At 41.4% G+C, this 18,069-nt stretch overlaps 1 protein-coding gene across 17 annotated transcripts in view; it reads left to right on the top strand.

Moving 5' to 3' along the window:
• Positions 1–18,069, top strand: part of EIF4ENIF1 (eukaryotic translation initiation factor 4E nuclear import factor 1) — a 60,843-nt gene that overhangs the window by 33,643 nt on the left and 9,131 nt on the right. For 10 of the 17 annotated variants that reach the window (XR_008517714.2, XR_008517713.2, XR_008517712.2 and 7 more), the window contains exons 8-15: positions 5,242–5,377; positions 5,912–6,091; positions 6,851–7,083; positions 10,831–10,902; positions 11,657–11,840; positions 12,965–13,044; positions 13,631–13,773; positions 16,509–16,593. Coding sequence is in view for 7 of the 17 variants with exons in the window: in XM_024240050.3 (XP_024095818.1) it covers positions 5,242–5,377; positions 5,912–6,091; positions 6,851–7,083; positions 10,831–10,902; positions 11,657–11,840; positions 12,965–13,044; positions 13,631–13,773; positions 16,509–16,593 (1,113 nt within the window). In the remaining 10 variants the exon portion in view is untranslated. The remainder of the gene's footprint in view (positions 1–5,241; positions 5,378–5,911; positions 6,092–6,850; positions 7,084–10,830; positions 10,903–11,656; positions 11,841–12,964; positions 13,045–13,630; positions 13,774–16,508; positions 16,594–18,069) is intronic. The other 7 variants (XR_008517716.2, XR_008517718.2, XR_008517719.2 and 4 more) reach the window with 1 other exon arrangement.

Raw genomic sequence — 18,069 nt, 5'->3', positions numbered from 1 at the left:
AAATTCTTAACTTCTGAGGGTATAGTATTTTTTTTTCCACATCAACTGTTGAGTAACTTTTTCTTTTTTCATTCTCTTAGAAGACAGATGGAAGTCTTTTTTTGTTGTTGTTTTGAGACAGAGTCTCACTCCGTCACCCAGGCTGGAGTGCGGTGATGTGATCTTGGCTCACTACAAACTGCCTCCCGGGTTAAAGCGATTCTTGTGCCTCAGCCTCCTGAGTAGCTGGGATTACAAACGCACACCACCATGCCCAGCTAACTTTTGTATTTTTAGTAGAGACAGGGTTTTACCGTGTTGCCCAGGCTGGTCTCGAACTCTTGACCTCCAGTGATCTGCCCGCCTCGGCCTCCCAAAGTGCTGGGATTACAGGCATGAGCCACTGCGCCTGGCCTAAACCTAAACTTTTAATAATAGGTAACATGCATATAGTGCTGATTGTTGCAGGCTTTATATACAGTAAGTCATCTAATCTTCACAAATCCCTTATAAATTAGATTACTATTTCCATTTACAGATGAGGAAACAGGCATAGAATTTAGATAACTTGCCCAAAGTCACACAGCCAGTAATTGGTGAAAACTGACTCCTAATTTATATACTTCCAGTAATGAGTTTCTGCTCTGAAATCACCCAAATATACTACCTCTGAAGCATAAAGGTAGGACTAGCAACTGAGCACTGTTTTGTCCTCTGGCCCTTATCCTGAACCAAAACGTGGTTAATGCTAAGCAGTCAGAACTAAGCCATTAACTCTGTCTCCATGTTTTCCATGGAGGTGCTGTTAAATTATATATTCTATAATCCACTAAAAAGCAAAACTGAGGTCAATAAAAACAGATGCTCTGTGTTATATAACCAACTGAACTCTAATACAAAGTACTCAGAAAATTACAAGTCAATTGGGAAAAATAAGAAAGGCTGTAAAGGATATGAATATCAATTGACAAGTATGTAAAGTGCTTAAAACGGTATTGGAGGCCAGGCGCGGTGGTTCATGCCTGTAATCCCAGCACTTTGGGAGGCTGAGGCAGGCAGATCACGAGGTCAGGAGATCGAGACCATCCTGGCTAACACAGTGAAACCCTGTCTCTACTAAAAATACGAAAAAATTAGCCGGGCGTGGTGACAGGCACCTGTAGTCCCAGATACTCAGGAGGCTGAGGCAGGAGAATGGTGTGAACCCAGGAGGCGGAGCTTGCAGTGAGCCAAGATCACGCCACTGCACTCCAGCCTGGGTAACAGAGTGAGACTCCGTCAAAAAAAAAAAAAAAAACAAAAACAAAAACCAGTATTGTATGCTTAGTAAGCTCTACAAATGTTGGGTGTTAATAAATATAAACAGAACTTTATAACAAAAGTGAGAATACACTCTCTCTTATATAACTTAACCAAATTACTAGGCTACAAAGGAAATCTCAAATAACGTATTTGTTCATTTTATTTAGAAATATTTATCAAAGGCTGAGGCAGGAGGATCACTTGAGGCCAGGAGTTTGAGACTAGCTTGTGAGGCCCTGCTACAAAAAAATAAATAAATAAAAATTAGCTGGGTGTGGTGGTGTGCGCCTGTAGTTCTAGCTATTAAGGAGGCTGAGCCCAGGAGTTTGACACTACAGCAAACAATGATCACACACTGTACTCCAGCCTGGGCGACAGAACAAGACCCTGTCTCAGAACAAATTATTGAGTAGTTCTAACGTCTGGACACTGTTCTAGGAACTAAGGCTATGGTAGTAAACAAAATAAAGTTCCCATCCTCGTAGAGCTTACTTTCAAGCCAAGGAAACACAAGGATTAAAAATATACACGCACATACACATGTATTTGTGGACTATATTCACTTAGAAATTGACAAATTAAAAGCCAGAAAAATGTATACAAACTAAACATTTGGAATACGTGCAAATTTAAATAATTAAAAAATTTTTTTTTAGATATGGTATTCTTACTACAGTGCATGACACGATAGACGCGTAACTATATTGAATGAAATCAAATTGGAAATACTGAATGTTTTAGAGTGATTAACAGGAAGATGACATAGAAAGACCTTGGTGATCAGAAAAGTATGTGCAGAAGAAAATGTATAACCTTAAATGAATTCATTAGAAATCCAAACAAAAAGAAACTAGAAACTAGTGAAACAAATACGAAATATAAAAATTACTGTAAAAATGGAAAGTAATAAAAATCATTGATCAGTACAACCAAATAACTGTCAAAGAGCAAAAATATTTCACGGAATCTGTTTGATTAGCAGGATATTATGAATCCAAGGATGTGACTTGTCTAAATGACCTAGCTTGAAGGATCAGACTAATAGCCATATAGGTTACCTTAAAAACGGTATTAAAAATCTACTCTAATAAGGGCAGCTGAAACACAAATTGCAGTTCCCAGGCTCCTCTTCTCAATCAGCTGATGGCTGACAATGATGTAGCAGAGATACCCTGACCAAGAAGGCAGAGATATGGGTCCAGGTCCTTACTTCCTCTAGCAAGGTACGTGAGGGAGGCCCTGTTATAGAATGTTCTGTTTTGCTGTGTGGTAAAAATGACTGACTAGATAAACTTTAGTTTTAACCTTTTCATGTTTAAGATGCTTTAGTTTCTTGAAATTAGTATTTCCACTAAATATGTGTAAAAGCGACTTGTTTCTACTTGTTATGCTTTAACTATAATAAAAGTTTTGCTTCTCTAACAGAAGGAAAATTGGTTACTAGACAAAATACGGAAGTGACTTTCAACACTTACTTTAATATCTTTAGAGAATGTCCAGATACTTTGTATTAATCTCCTTTGCTTTCTCATGTTCTTTCTTTGTATCTTCTTTTTTTTCTTATGCAGTCTGATCATAATGGAGGAAATAAAAGGAGTTAAAATGCAAAGCCATTATTTTTGCTACTTGTAAATTTCAAACTCTTTTCAACATTGAAACATTTTTAATTATGTTCTTTAGTTTTTTGTGGTTTTTTTGTTTTTTGTTTTTGAGAGGAAGTCTCGCTCTGTCTCCCAGGCTGGAGTGCAATGGTGCGATCTTGGCTCACTGCAACCTCTGCCTCCCGGGTTCCAGTGATTCTCCTGCCTCAGCCTCCTGAGTAGCTGGGATTACAGTTGCCCACCACCACGCCCAGCTAATTTTTGTATTTTTAGTAGAGATGGGGTTTCACTAAGTTGGCCGTGCTGGTCTTGAACTCCTGACCTCAGGTGATCCACCCACCTTGGCCTCCCAAAGTTCTGGGATTACAGGCGTGAGCCACCGCACCTGGCTTTTTAAAGTTATTTTTAGAATTCCTGTTTATCACTAAGATGCTTATATTTTGGATACACTCCCCAATTTTTCACATCGATGTATCATGCTTATCTTATATTTTAATTAATACAAAATTAGTGCACTTAAAAGTCAGCATTATTTAAGGTATGAGCATCTACAGGTGGAATGTGATTGAAATTGTCTAGATAATTCCTCTGAAAATAGAAACTCTGGAAACAATAATTAGGGTCTTGAATTAAAATCCCTTCAAAAGAAATATATTGTGGCTTAGTTTGGGTATGGATTATGAAAACATTCTTCCAGATAAGAACAAAGAATAAATCTAAGCTTCCCCTGCTTAACTTTGGAAACTGTGGGTTCCAGATTTCAAATAAAACAGTCACTAATTCTGTCATCCATGTACCAGTTTTTGAAAAAGCATGTTTTCTGTTTATCAGTGGGATTGAAGTGAAAGTATATGACTTATTTTCAAGGATATGTCTGATTTTTGGATAGATGTTTGCTCTATCTTGTCTTTTCTAAATATTGATAAGAATACTGCAAAAAATCAATTTGGATATTTGACTGAATTTATGGTATGATTTGAATTGAAAATTTTTTTAAATGCTTAAATCTAGTTTTTAAGAAAGATTGGCACTATTTCATAATTTCTACCAAAGCAATTTATTGTTCATAGTGTGTTATTTAATTGCCCTTATTAAATGTAAACTATGGAGGTTGGATTTGGAAACAGAAAACACCTGAAAACTCTCTATTAATCTCAAACAGAAATTAGAGATCAGTTGAAATTTCATCTTCCACAATCATACTTTTTCTAAACTTTGACTTGGAATTACAGTCTTTATGAGCTCTACTTTTTTAGCCTTCGGCTTCTGAAACTCTCAAGATTGAATTTCATAATGTTCATTACAACTTTGAAACCACTAAGTTTGAAGCAATGGTTTTCTTTCATCAGTTCCCCATACTTGATACTTAGTTGAAGGTCACTCATCAGCTTGTCAGTGGAATGCTGTGGCATTGACACTGTTCTCTGAGAACGTTTGGTAGTACGTGGATTTACTCCTGAGGCAAAGGATAGAAACCCGAAAAACTTTTTGTAGCATAGAGGCTTTGCTTTATATTCTTAGAAAGTAGGCTGGGCGTGGTGGTTCATGCCTTTTAATCCCAGCACTTTGGGAGGCCAAGGTAGGTGGATAATTTGAGGTCAGGAGTTCGAGGCAAGCCTGGCCAACATGGTAAAAACCCATCTCTACTAAAAATAAAATTAAAAATAGCCAGGCATGTGGTGGCGTATGCCTGTAGTCTCAGCTACTTGAAAGCCTGAGGCATGAGAATCACTTGAACCTGGGAGGCAGAGGTTGCAGTGAGCCAAGATTGCACCCCTTCACTTCAGCCTGGGCAGTAGAGCGAGACTGTCTTAAAAAAATAGTAGGCTGGGTGTAGTGGCTCATGCCTGTAATCCCAGCACTTTGGGAGGCTGAGGTGGGCGGACCATAAGGTCAGGAGATCGAGACCATCCTGGCTAACACGGTGAAACCCCGTCTCTACTAAAAATACAAAAAATTAGCCAGGCGTGGTGGCAGGCGCCTGTAGTCCGAGCTACTCGGGAGGCTGAGGCGGGAGAATGGTGTGAACCCGGGAGGCGGAGCTTGCAGTGAGCCGAGATTGTGCCACTGCACTCCAGCCTGGGCGACAGAGCGAGACTGTCTCAAAAAAAAAAAAAAAAAAAGTAATAATAAAAAAGGAAAGTAGATAGTTGGTTATACTTACTCAAGTTTGGGTTATTCAGAAATTACCCAGGATGGAGGAAGAAAAAGGTGTTCAAATTCCTAGGTTCTGAGAGTGTTTATCTTCAGGTCACGAGCATCAAAGGAAGTTTCAAAGTAAGTGACCCTTTCATAAGATTTAAACCTTCTTGTCCTTTTTCATCTAGAAACTATTAGTTTGTATTGTCTTTTTCTTCAGATGATTGAAGATGTTTTGGGAGAAGGGTCAGTCTCTGCCAGTCGGTTCAGTAGGTGGTTCTCTAACCCGAGCAGATCAGGAAGCCGATCCAGCAGTCTTGGGTCAACACCACATGAAGAGCTAGAGAGACTTGCAGGTAAAATGGCTTCAGATTCTGCCCTTGAAGGTAAACCTGGGTTTTTCCCTGATATGGTTCATTCTGTCTTCATTAGTCAGGAGTCGATTAGGGTCAAAGGGTCTCTGGACAACTGAAAAGCCTTCAATTTGTGTCCTTTTAATATTGTTGAAGGGGCCGGGTGCAGTGGCTCACGCCTGTAATCCCAGCACTTTGGGAGGCCAAGGCAGGCGGATCACAAGGTTAGGAGTTTGAGGCCAGCCTGGCCAACATGGTGAAACCCCCATCTCTACTAAAAATACAAAAATCAGCCAGGCATGGTGGCGGGCATCTGTAGTCCCAGCTACTCAGGAGGCTGAGGCAGGAGAATCGCTTGAAACCGGCAGGCGGAGGTTGCAGTGAGCCGAGATTGTGCCATTGCACTCCAGTCTGGGCGAAAAAGCGAAACTCCATCTCAAAGAAAAAAAAAGAAAAAGAAAGAAAGAAAAATACTGTTGAAGGCATGTTTCTTTACTGGAACAGATTAATTTTGAGTATGTTTATTTGCAATATCAGGTCTGGAGCAAGCCATCCTCTCTCCTGGACAGAACTCGGGGAATTACTTTGCTCCTATACCATTGGAAGACCATGCTGAAAATAAAGTGGATATTTTAGAAATGCTACAGAAAGCCAAAGTGGATTTGAAACCTCTTCTTTCCAGCCTTTCTGCAAATAAAGAAAAACTTAAAGAAAGCTGTAAGTGTTTATGAATATCTGTTTTAGATATCTGAAAAGGTCTAGATGTTCAGTCTTCAGGCAGTTGGGTCTAACATACCTCTGTTTCATAAAAAGTCAAATATATATTGGGTTTTTGTTTAACGTTCTTTTTTAAAAACTCATTTCATCAAACAATACCACCTCTTTGAGAATCTCACAGTGGGTCATGAGCCCTATGAGAACTTTTCCTATAAGTTCTTACCTAGGGTCTGGTTGTAATAATCCAGTGAATGTTGAAAACAAACTCCAGTCAATGTTTTATTCCTCCAGAGCATAACTTACCATTTCCTCACAAATCTGCCCTAGTCTTCCATGTTCTTGCTTAGGCTATAAATCCTCAACATAAAAACTTAGTGATATAATGACCACAGTGCAGGTAGCAATCTTGGCAATGTTGGGCTATCTGGGATTCTTGTCCCAAGTAACAAGTCTCCCAGAAGACTCATATCCTTCTGCAGGATGCACAGCAGGAGCTTGTCAAGTTTTAAAGCATAGCACCTCATAGTTGTGGTCCCCCAGTTTCTAGCATCTAAACATTTTAGGTTTAGTTTATGCCATCTCTTAGTACACAATTTGATTTTAAGTGTTATTAGTTTTATTTTTGGTGTCAGTCTTTTCTGACAGTCTCATCTCAATTTTCAAATAAATTATTTTCATCTTATCTGTCATACTAGCCAAAGAGAATTCCTACCAGCTATCTCTTTGCTTGATTTAACCTGGACGTTTTCAACTTCTCAGCACATTCAGGGGTTGTGCTTTCAGTGGAGGAGGTAGAAGCAGGTCTGAAGGGCTTGAAGGTTGACCAGCAAGTGAAGAATTCAACTCCCTTCATGGCAGAACACCTAGAAGAGACCTTGAGTGCTGTAACCAACAATCGACAACTCAAGAAAGACGGAGACATGACTGCGTTCAACAAGCTAGTGAGCACAATGAAGGCAAGTGGGACTTTGCCTTCTCAGCCCAAAGTCAGCGTAAGTATCTGACACAAACCCCACCCTTTTCTCCTTTTTTTTTTCTTCTTTTTCCCACCACAATAAAAGGATTTTTAAAAAGGTATTCTGAGTAAGTTGGAAATTCTTTAGTAGTCATTTGGTCCTTGATGCTTTTGTGTGTTCCTTAATTATTGATATGCTATTTGTTACTGGAAAAAGCAGGCTTGTGGTTAATTTCTATGTATTGTGGGTGACAGTATAAAGATTAAAAGATTCAGTCTTATGGTAATGCCTGTATAACTTTAAGTCACTGCTAAAATGAGGTATGAAACTATCTTTTTGGATGAACTCCAGAGAAAATTTTCTTGTTATTCAGCTACTTAAGTTCATATTCTTTACCATATTTGTATAGTAAAGTCTTTATTCACATCTTCTAATTATTCCCAGATACCAGGGATTACCTGCATTCTTGCAGTCATACAAATCATTTGTAAAGTATCTAAGATGGGGCAAGGCACAGTGGCTCACACCTGTAATCCCAGCACTTTGAGAGGCTGAGGCAGGCAGATCACCTGAGGTCAGGAGTTTGAGACCAGCCTGGCCAACATGGTGAAACCCTATCTCTACTAAAAATAAAAATTAGCCAGGCATGGGGGCAGGTGCCTGTAATCTCAGCTACTTGGGAGGCCAAGACAGGAGAACTGCTTGAACCTGGGAAATGAAAGTTGCAGTGAGCGGAGGTCACGCCACTGCACTCCAGGCTGGGCAACAGAGTGAGACTGTCTCAAAAAAAAAAAGTAAGATGGGTTTGTCAGGATAATTACATTCTGTCAATTTACTAATGGAAAAAGTTGTGGCTCCAAGTTAAAAACAAAACTTGTAGGCATGAAGTTAGGTTACAAGGTGACACAACTGCATATCACCTTGTAAATGCAAGCGTTTATAAAATACTGGTTCTTTGTCCTAACAATTTTGAGAGGGTAGTTCTCACCCATAGCCTATGTGTTAATATCACTATCTCTTGATACAAAATAATGTGGAAGCAGGGTAGATATGAATAATAAAAACATAAACATGGACTTATTCTAGTTGCTAAGTTATAGCAAATTTACTAAATTGAGTTTTCTCTCTTTTTTCCCTGTTCCCTGCTTGCCTGGGAACTTATCAGTTAGCCAAGATACAAGTAGCAATAGCTGTTTGAATCATTATGTCTTATACCAGAAGAAAGCAACTGACTTTTAGCATTCCTTATCTGACCAATAGGACAGACAGAGGTTCCATTATTCCTTAGTGCCAGGACTGACCTACCCTTGAAAGGAGGCACCTCGGATAGGTAGACTGACTTCTTTATATCTGACCACACCATACCAGTTGCAGGAGAATGTCCCTGTAAACTGCTTTAGAGTTGCTTTTATACAAAGAATTATTACACAAATGCTTTCAAATGAAGACCAGACTGAAAGATGGTAGACTACCCTATTTTCCTTTCTCGTTACCTTTGTGTCTTGGTGATTGGGTGCTGACTGCAATGGTGTGGTTCATATCTGTAATTAGCTTCTTTCTTTTGGTGTGAGCAACTAAAAATATGGAAGGGGGGATTCAGTAGTTTATCTGATGTTTTTCCACATTTTATTGCAGATATGATTCTAGGATTTGATATTAACACAATTTACTCTTTGAGTTGTAAGGGCAGTTGGTTTGATGGTGGGGTTTTAATACTCTGAAGTATATCTGGTTTTAGCTGAGCAAATGAGCCTCAAACACCTGCCAAACGGATGGATGACACATTCAAGTGGCTAGGCAAAGGCTAAGACAAACTCAGCCAGCAGGAAAGAATGCAACAAGGAAAGTAATGGAGTAAGAATAGCAGGTGGTATCTCAAAATATTGCTCAATTTGCATGTTGTTAAGTCATGGTTTACCTTTTGAATTCAGTGTCTTTAATTACTACTGCTGTGTATGTTTTGCATACTATTTCTGATCTGCCTCCATCCATTTAGGTTGTCATATTTGTTCATCCAAAAACATGCTGGTTCAATCTAAATTCTGTTTTAAATTATAGATTCTATCCTCCAAGTATAATAAGCCATGCAGTATAAAGTTGTCTATTTGTTTTTATTAGATGGAAGTAAATAACTTTCATTAGATGGACTCTTAAAGAGATTACTTATAAAATCATCTGCCTTTAGTCCCATTTCCAAAATCAACAATAAAATACTTGGGTATTCTTGGGCTATTTGTCATGCCTAGACACTGCTTTGGACTTTGACAGCTCCATCTAGTGGAAGGGAAACTACACCAGAGAAAGCACTTCACACAGAGCTAAATGGGCATAGGGATGTCCTGAAATGCAGGAGGGGACTCCAGGTTGGATGCACAAAATGTAACCACTGGCCAGGCCTGGTGGTGTACACCTATAGTTCCAGCTACGTGGGAGGCGAAGGTGGGAGGGTTGCTTGAACCCAGAAGTTCAAGGCCAGCCTGGAGAACAAAGACCTGTCCCCCGCCCAAAAAAAAAGTAACCACTACTGCTTTAAGAGTGGAGGATTTGAATTTTGCCCTGTATGTGATACCCATTTTGGAACAGCTCGTTTAAAAAATAATAAAGTTGCCGGGTGCAGTGGCTCACGCCTGTAATCCCAGTACTTTGGGAGGCCGAGGCGGGCAGATCACGAGGTCAGGAGATCGAGACCATCCTGGCCAACATGGTGAAACCCCGTCTCTACTGAAAAAAAAAAAAATTAGCTGGGCATGGTGGCATGCGCCTGTAGTCCCAGCTGCTCGGGAGGCTGAGGCAGGAGAGTTGCTTGAACCCTGGAGGCAGAGGTTGCAGTGAGCCGAGATCGCGCCATTGCACTCTAGCCTGGTGACAAAGCAAGACTCTGTCTCAAAAAATAATAAAGCTTAAATTTCCTGAAATATGAAACTCTGAAATATAACAATTTTGGCCAAACCTGCATGTTGTTTACTAGGATTTTAAAACCATATGTGTAGGCTGGGTGTGGTGGGTCACGTCTATAATTTAGCCAGCACTTTGGGAGGCCAAGGCCAGAGGATTGCTTGAGCCCAGGAGTTCAAGACCAGCCTGGGCAACATGGCAAAACCCCATCTCTACAAAAAATATAAAAATTAGTGGGGTGTGGTGGCATACACCTGTAGTCCCAGCTACTCAGGAGGCTGAGATGAGAGGATCACTTGTGCCTGAGAGGTCAAGGCTGCAGCAAGCCATGACTGCACCACTGCACTCCAGACTGGGCAACAGAACAAGACCCTGTCTCAGAATTTTATATATGTATGTATGTGTGTGTGTATATATATATATGTGTGTGTGTATATGTATGTGTGTATATATGCATGTATATGTGTGTGTGTATATATGTATGTATATATGTATGTGTGTATATATAAATATGTGTGTGTGTGTGTGTCTCCAATAAATCTTGTTAAAGGTAATGGGTAGCAAGAGTTATCTCAAGTAAGTGTTCCCCGGTTTCACCATTTTTCCCCCTTTTGGTCACAGTGTTAGAAACAGGGAAATGGACTTAGGGTTAGCATAGTGAGGATCTCTGAGGGGACTTTGCATGTACATGCGAACAGTCTTTCCATCCCCAGATCTTTGGGACCTGTGTGATGAGAGCGGAACACGTTGGTCTAAGTTTTCTGTAACTTGAGTATCATTCTGCTATTAACTCCCTAGGAGTATTTTATGCTTTCTTGTGGTCCCCAATCAATCTGTAAGTTAAGTGAGTTAAGAAAGTTAAAACCAGTTTTCTTTTGACTCTTTTAGCGAAACCTTGAAAGCCATTTGATGTCCCCTGCTGAGATTCCAGGCCAGCCTGTCCCTAAGAACATCCTGCAGGTACTTCACAATCTTATACTGAGGCTTTGGAGTCTTGAACAGTAGTCTTCTGAACCAGTTTTTCTTAGTGGTCCAACTTTGGGCCTTAGAAAATGATCTATGTTGCCTGGCAATCAGAGATGTGATATTGTTGCCTGACATAGTTTGGTGTTGCTTTTAATCTCAATGGGCAGGGGATAGGGGGTGGCTAAAAAAGTTGACAAACTAAGCCTTGACTTCTAGTTTGCTTTGCAGTTTCTGTGGAACTTAAAAGTATCTAGCCAGGCAGGATGGCTCACGCCTGTAATCTCAGCACTTTGGGAGGCTGAGGTGGGTGGATCACCTGAGGTCAGGAGTTTGAGACCAGCCTGGTCAACAAGGTGAAACCTTGACTCTACTAAAAATACAAAAATTAGCCTGGTGTGGTGGCACATGCCTGTAATCCCAACTCCTTGGGAGGCTGAGGCGTGAGAATCGCTTGAACCCGGTAGGCAGAGGTTGTGGTGAGCCGAGATCATGTCACTGCACTCCAGCCTGGGTGATAGAGTGAGACTGTCTCAAAAAAAAAAAAGGAACCTCTATTTATAGCACTAACTTAGAGCATATGTTGCTAGCTGAACATTCAGATAAATGTGTTGCATGTACACATGCCAAGTCCTTCAGTTGAGCATGAGGGAGATCCATCTTGTGGCTCTCAAAAGTTAATCCATAATTCACAGCCTCTGAGTAGAAGGAATAACTTAAGTTCACAGGGATTTGGCTTTTCTGCCTTTAGGAACTTCTGGGTCAGCCAGTTCAGAGACCTGCTTCTTCCAATCTTCTGAGTGGCCTTATGGGGAGCTTGGAGCCTACAACATCTTTACTGGGCCAAAGAGCACCCTCTCCTCCCTTGTCACAGGTGTTTCAAACTCGAGCAGCCTCAGCTGACTACCTTCGCCCAAGAATACCATCACCAATTGGTAAATATACTTATTTGTCAAAAAGAAATATGAATTTACGGCCAGGCGCGGTAGCTCATGCCTGTAATTCCAGCACTCTGGGAGGCTGAGGTGGGCAGATCACCTGAGGTCAGAAGTTTGAGACCAGCCTGGCCAACATGGTGAGACCCCATCTCTACTAAAAATGTAAAAATAGCCAGGCGTGGTGGTGCATGCCTGTAATCCCAGCTACGCAGGAGGCTGAGACAGGAGAATCACTTGAATCCGAGAGGCGGAGGTTGCAGTGAGCCAAGATCACGCCACTCTACTCCAGCCTGGGCAACAGAGCAAGACTCTGTCTCAAAAAAATAAATAAATATACTTTTGGGGGATGGGGGAGCAAATGTGGAAGATACCAGCTGCTCTTCTAGGTGAATATGTTCATGTTGTAGATTTTTTTTTTATTGAAAAATCTGACTTTGATCCAGCTCTTTAGTCTTATTCCTTATTTTGGGAATTCAATCCAAAAAAAGTTAATTTGGCTTCTTAAGTTTTTCTTTTATATAGTAGAAGTCAGTGTAGTGGTTATCTCTGAAGCTATTGAGTTTTGATAGACAATCTGCTGTTAAGTCTTATGGCTAATTCAGAATGTGACTGAAAGAAAAGTTCCACAAAGTGTCTTAGCAAAGTATTTACGTGGAATGTCGTAGTGTTCCTGCCATCCTAGGCCACTTTAGGCTGCTGGCCACTCTGGCTCCTGCCAAACAAACCTTGAGAGGCATTTTTTGAAATCTTCTGTCCACAGTCAAACGGATAGAACGGAGAGAATGTGTACTCTCAGAGCAATGGTGTCTGCTTTAGTACCAGCTGGCTTAGTGATAACGGGACAAATTGCTGGCTAGAAAAGCTCTTCTCTCCCAGAGAGAGGTCTTGGCTTTAAAAGGAGCAAAGCTGATGGCTTAGTTGAGAAGCAATTTGGACAGTGCTCTGGTTGAGGTCCACATAGCCCACTGTTGGGGCACAGAGGGAGAGGGACATCTATCAGCCCAATAAATCAGTGCTTTCCAAGAGATGGCGTTCAGCAAGAAATGGCATGCGTTAATGAAAATGCCTCCCTGATGCACACATACCATGTTGGTACTCACTGAGACTAACTTTCCTAACAGGTTTCACACCAGGACCACAGCAGCTACTCGGAGATCCATTCCAAGGCATGCGCAAACCCATGAGCCCCATCACGGCCCAGGTCAGGCTGAGCTCTTTCTCAAACTCAATCTCTTGCTTGCCCTTCACCCTATTGGTGCATGGGGAGTGGAGAGCTGAATTGTTGTGATTCTTAAAAATGGTTTTGAGGCCAGGCATGGCGGCTCATGCCTGTAATCCCAGCACTTTGGGAGGCGGAGGCAGGAGGATCACTTGAGCCCAAAAGTAAATTTAAAAAATGAGCCAGGTATAGCAGCATGAATCTGTAGTCCCAGCTACACAGGAGGCTGAGGCAGGAGAATTGCTTGAGCCCAAGAGTTTGAGATTGCAGTGAGCTATGATGGTGCCACTGTACTCCAGCCTGGGTGGCAAAGTGAGACCCTGTCTCTAAAAGAAATGGTTTTGATCTGTATTTCAAGCTCAGTGAAGGTTAGACAATTTGCTGAATAATTCAAGTAATACTTAAATTGTTAATCTTGTTTACTGCGATGGCAGCACAGTTTAGTCAGGTTTGCAGTATCTAATTTTTCTCAGCTTCTGCTTAACATACCTTTCTAAGAGTGAAGAGAAACCTTTGTAGAAAGTGTGGTGTCCTTACTCTTCTCCTGACCCTCCCCTCTCCTTTTCAGCAGATGAGCCAGCTGGAGTTGCAACAGGCAGCTTTAGAAGGGCTGGCCTTGCCACATGACCTTGCTGTACAGGCAGCAAACTTCTACCAGCCTGGTTTTGGCAAACCACAGGTGGACAGAACCAGAGATGGATTCAGAAACAGGTAAATTACTAATCCTGCTCATGTGGAGATTTACGGATAAGTTTTCCTGAAACTAATAAATTACTTATCTGCAGTATAATTCTGTTGTACATACTGTGGTATGTTGTTCAGTATGTGGTAGAAATTCCATCCCAATCCAAATCAATAGAAGAAATAGATTAAACAGAGGAAATATGATTAAATTCTACTGCAAGGCATAGGGCTTTCATTCTATATGGTTTTATTTCCGTTCTCGATTTATAAATTACTTTTTTTCTTTGAGTTTGCTAATTAGCCATATGTGGAAGGGATGCTGCTCGCCTAATTTACCTCACAAGATTGTTATGAGTAAATATATTTTAAAATCTTAGGATGTTTCTACCAGTTAAACAATTCATTTTTACAAATGAAACTAGCATAGCTCCTTATTCCTTTCCCCACAGATTCAATGTTCTTATCAAACTCCCTTGATGCAGGTTTGCTACATCAGCAGTTTTTTGGCCAGAGCTGACAGGTTTGTTGATCAGGGCTGTTAACAAGTAGATTACTGAGTTCACTCTCCTCTTTTTCGATAGTTGCAACAAATGGTAAAATGAAATTAATCATAAGTTGGGGAGAAAAGGGAAAGGAGTGGCAATATTATTTTATTGTAAAATAAAACAGACAAAACTATATAAAACAAATGTGTAGCTTATTATAAGGCAAACTTCCTTGTTAACTACTCAAAGGGCCTCCATGTGCCCTGTGCCAGTAATACCCCTTTTCCTCCTCAGAACTCTCCACTGTCCAGCCTTTAAAAGTAATCACTACCTTAATTAAAAATAAATAATTCATCACCAAAATACACATCCCTGAACACTATAGTTTAGTCTACCCTTAAAATACTTGGTACTTAATGTTTTGATGTGATTCTTAAAGTTACTACCACAGTGCCTCAGTGTTTTGCTTCTGCTGGTTTTACCTGTTAACCCTTTCAGAAGACACTGAGACCAGGAGATACCCTTATACAAGCACATCCTATTTATAGCACCCTTCCACCGAAACAGAGCTCCAGACTGGTCTGCTGAACCCCTCTCACGTGCTTTCTGTCTATAGCATAATGCAGTTACCTAGTATTCATTGATGTGATTTGTGACTTTCAGAGTACTTTTAACTTTTTTTTTTTTGGAGACAATCTCTTGATCTGTTGCCCAGGATGGAGTGTAGTGGCACAATCTTGGCTCACTGCAACCTCCTCCTCCTGGGTTCAAGCAGTTCTCATGCCTCAGCCTCCCGAGTAGCTAGGATTACAGGAGTGTGCCACCACACCCGGCTAGTTTTTTGTATTTTTAGTAGAGATGGGGTTTTGCTATGTTGGCCAGACTTGAATTCCTGGCCTCAAGTGATTCACCTGCTTCGGTCCCCCAAGTGCTGGGATTACAGGCATGAGCCACCGCACTGGCCCAGAATTTTATGTGATCTTCGTATCAACCCTGTGAGGTAGATGAGGGGGGGGTACGTAACTGCATTTTACAGATACAGAAAACAGGTTTTTAAAACATGGCTTACTCAAAACTAGCAAGCATATTTGAGTCAATGTCAGTCTAGCCTTCGTGTTTTGGATCAGCGTCAGCCTCTTAGGTCCTCCCTGTGTACAGTTGTGTCCCTCCAACAAACATGCCTTTCCCCTTACCTTGCTTTTTTTAATTGTATTCATCACTGTCTAGCATACTATTTATTGTTTGTCTCCCTGCCTGTAGTAACCCCACTCCATCCTGCAGCCCCAAGAATGTAACCTCCATGAGGCCAGAGATTATTTTTCTTTTATTCACTGCTGTATTCCAAGAACCTGGAACAGTGTCTGTAGCAGGTGCTCAGATATTTTTACCAGAAGGAATGATAGGTCATATGGGACCCTCAAGTTTGGGGTTCATTTTTTAGTCACTCAGAATAGTACTGAGCTGTCTGTCCATGTTGTCATACACACAGTCACGGCATGGCAGCAATGGGGTACTAACTAGAAAGAAGCCATGAATTTAGGTTTTCCATCTATCTGTGATTCAGAGAACTTCAGGTCAGTGACTATACTTGGGCCTTGACCTTTGAGGCCTGAGGTCAATCTTGTGTAGACCAAGAGTGGTCCTAAAATAGCTGAAACTCTTGATTCTGTATTTGATTTGAACGAGTGTCACACACAGCATCAGTTCTATGCCAGGCACTGTGCTAATTACTGCTGCTCCCTGCCCAGTGAACCACAGGCAGCTCAAGAATGAAGGCCCTCCCTAGCGCACCTCACTGATGTAGTCTGCAGTAAACTATACACCAGCTCTGGATAACCCTACAACTCCCAAGTTCCTGTACCTATTCCGTCTACCTGAACTGTTGTTCTCTAGCTTCTTCTTGATCGCACCCTATGGAATGCAGCTTCTTCCCTAGGAAGCATCCCTGCAGTGCCTTGTTATTCCTTCTAACCCCTCCATTTTCCCATTGTACTTTGTTGGTGCCTAATATCTACATGCCTTGGTTTGCTCTAGGTGACTGTCTCCCCCACTAAACTGAGAGCTCTTACAAGACTGGGACTGTGTTTCATTTTGCTTTTGTCTTCCCTCAGAGCTTAGCATGTGCTTTTGTGTATGTTAGGCCTAAATGCTTGGGGAATTGAATTGGATAAGGGAAAGGGGATGTTAAAATTTCTAGGCTGGTCTTGAGTGTTATATGGTTTTAAGACTTTAAGTTAAGCAGATTGGGGTTCATGCTGATAATTGGTTTGTTCACAGGCAACAGCGAGTGACCAAGTCACCAGCACCAGTGCATCGAGGGAATTCCTCTTCCCCTGCCCCTGCTGCCTCCATCACAAGCATGGTCAGTGACCTTTAGTAACTGTGAAGGACTTTAAGGCTTCTCCCTGTTTGTGCGTGGGTTGTACCACTGTGTGCCCTAAATGTCCTTGAGTTCCTTCCACGGAAATAACTGACCTAGTAGTCTTTCATACCTATTAGGTCTTTCCCTTTTAGGACACAGTCTAAGTCTTAGGATTTTAATGAAGCCCGTATATTGGGGAAAATATGTTCCAGCAGAGATGATCATGGGCCAGGGCACACGAGGTGATATAGTATGTTCAAAGAAATGAACCAGGTGTGGGGAGACAGGAGGACGATAGTGAGAGACAGGAGGTGAAGTGGACAGAGGTGACTGGGTCAGACAGTGGGGAGTCTATTGAAACTTGCAGGGGAGTTCACAAATTCGGATTCACCACTTCAGGTCTCAGTGATATAAACTAAGGCTGGAACAGAAGGGTTTGCTTATATGCAGTGAGAAGTCTAGTTTTATAACTATCATTACTTTAAAAAATGTTTCATTCCAGCTGGGCGTGGTGGCTCACGCCTGTAATCCCAGGACTTTCAGAGGCCGAGGTAGGTAGATTGTTTGAGTTCAGGAGTTCAAGACCAGACTGGGCAACTTAGTGAGACCCTGTCTCTACCCCAATACAAAAAATTAGTCGGGCATGGTGGTGCACATCTGTGGTCCCAGCTATACTTGGGAGGCCGAGGTGGGAGGATCACTTGAGTCCAGGAGGCAGAGGTTGCAGTGAGCCAAGATCCTGCCACTGCCCTCCCTAGTGAGTCCCCGTCTCAAAAAAAATAAAAAAAGTTTCATTCCCCACAAATCTTTATCATCTAATCAAAGCTGATAGAGAAGAAGGAAAAACAACTTTGCTGTGTGCTTCAGAACCCTGCGTGGGTCTTTGCATCAGTGACCTTGAAGGCAGCAGGGTTTGGAAAGAACTTTTTTGTTTATAAGTCATGCCCTGTCTCCTGCCATCAAAGATGTGGGGTTGTTTGGTGAGAAAAGGCAAATACATAATAAAATCACCAAGGTAGAAATAGTGAAGAGGTAAGAAATGACTCCAAATGATTAATCCTGATGGCTGAGGAGACTATTGAGATAAATTTGATTTTTCTGGTAGCCAAGTTAAGAAGGGAAATATTAGGAGTATGGAGTAATTCTGGTTTTGATGTTATCTTTGAAATGTCCTTTCGCAGAAGGAAGGTCTGTTGCTCCAAGTTATATTTCTGGCCATGTTCTTTCTCTCTTGCCAGCCTAATCCCAGGCTGGGAAATGTGTGATGCAGAGGCTGCACAGGCATGTCCCCATTATCACACAGTTGTAAGCAAGGGATAATGTACTTGGGACACTGCCTATTTGCCCCATTCTGTTTTTCCTCCAGCAGCTACAGAACAGAATACTACAGTTGGCCTATGCTACCAATGTGAGGACTCTTTGTTGAGTATCTCGACAAGTTAATCCTGGCTGAGTATTAGAGAAAGGCACTTAGAG

The sequence above is a fragment of the Pongo abelii genome, chromosome 23 (genome assembly GCF_028885655.2).
Source record: "Pongo abelii isolate AG06213 chromosome 23, NHGRI_mPonAbe1-v2.0_pri, whole genome shotgun sequence".
Taxonomy (NCBI): domain Eukaryota; kingdom Metazoa; phylum Chordata; class Mammalia; order Primates; family Hominidae; genus Pongo; species Pongo abelii.
Note: the sequence above shows the minus strand (reverse complement) of the source record. Positions and strands in the feature narration are given on the sequence as shown.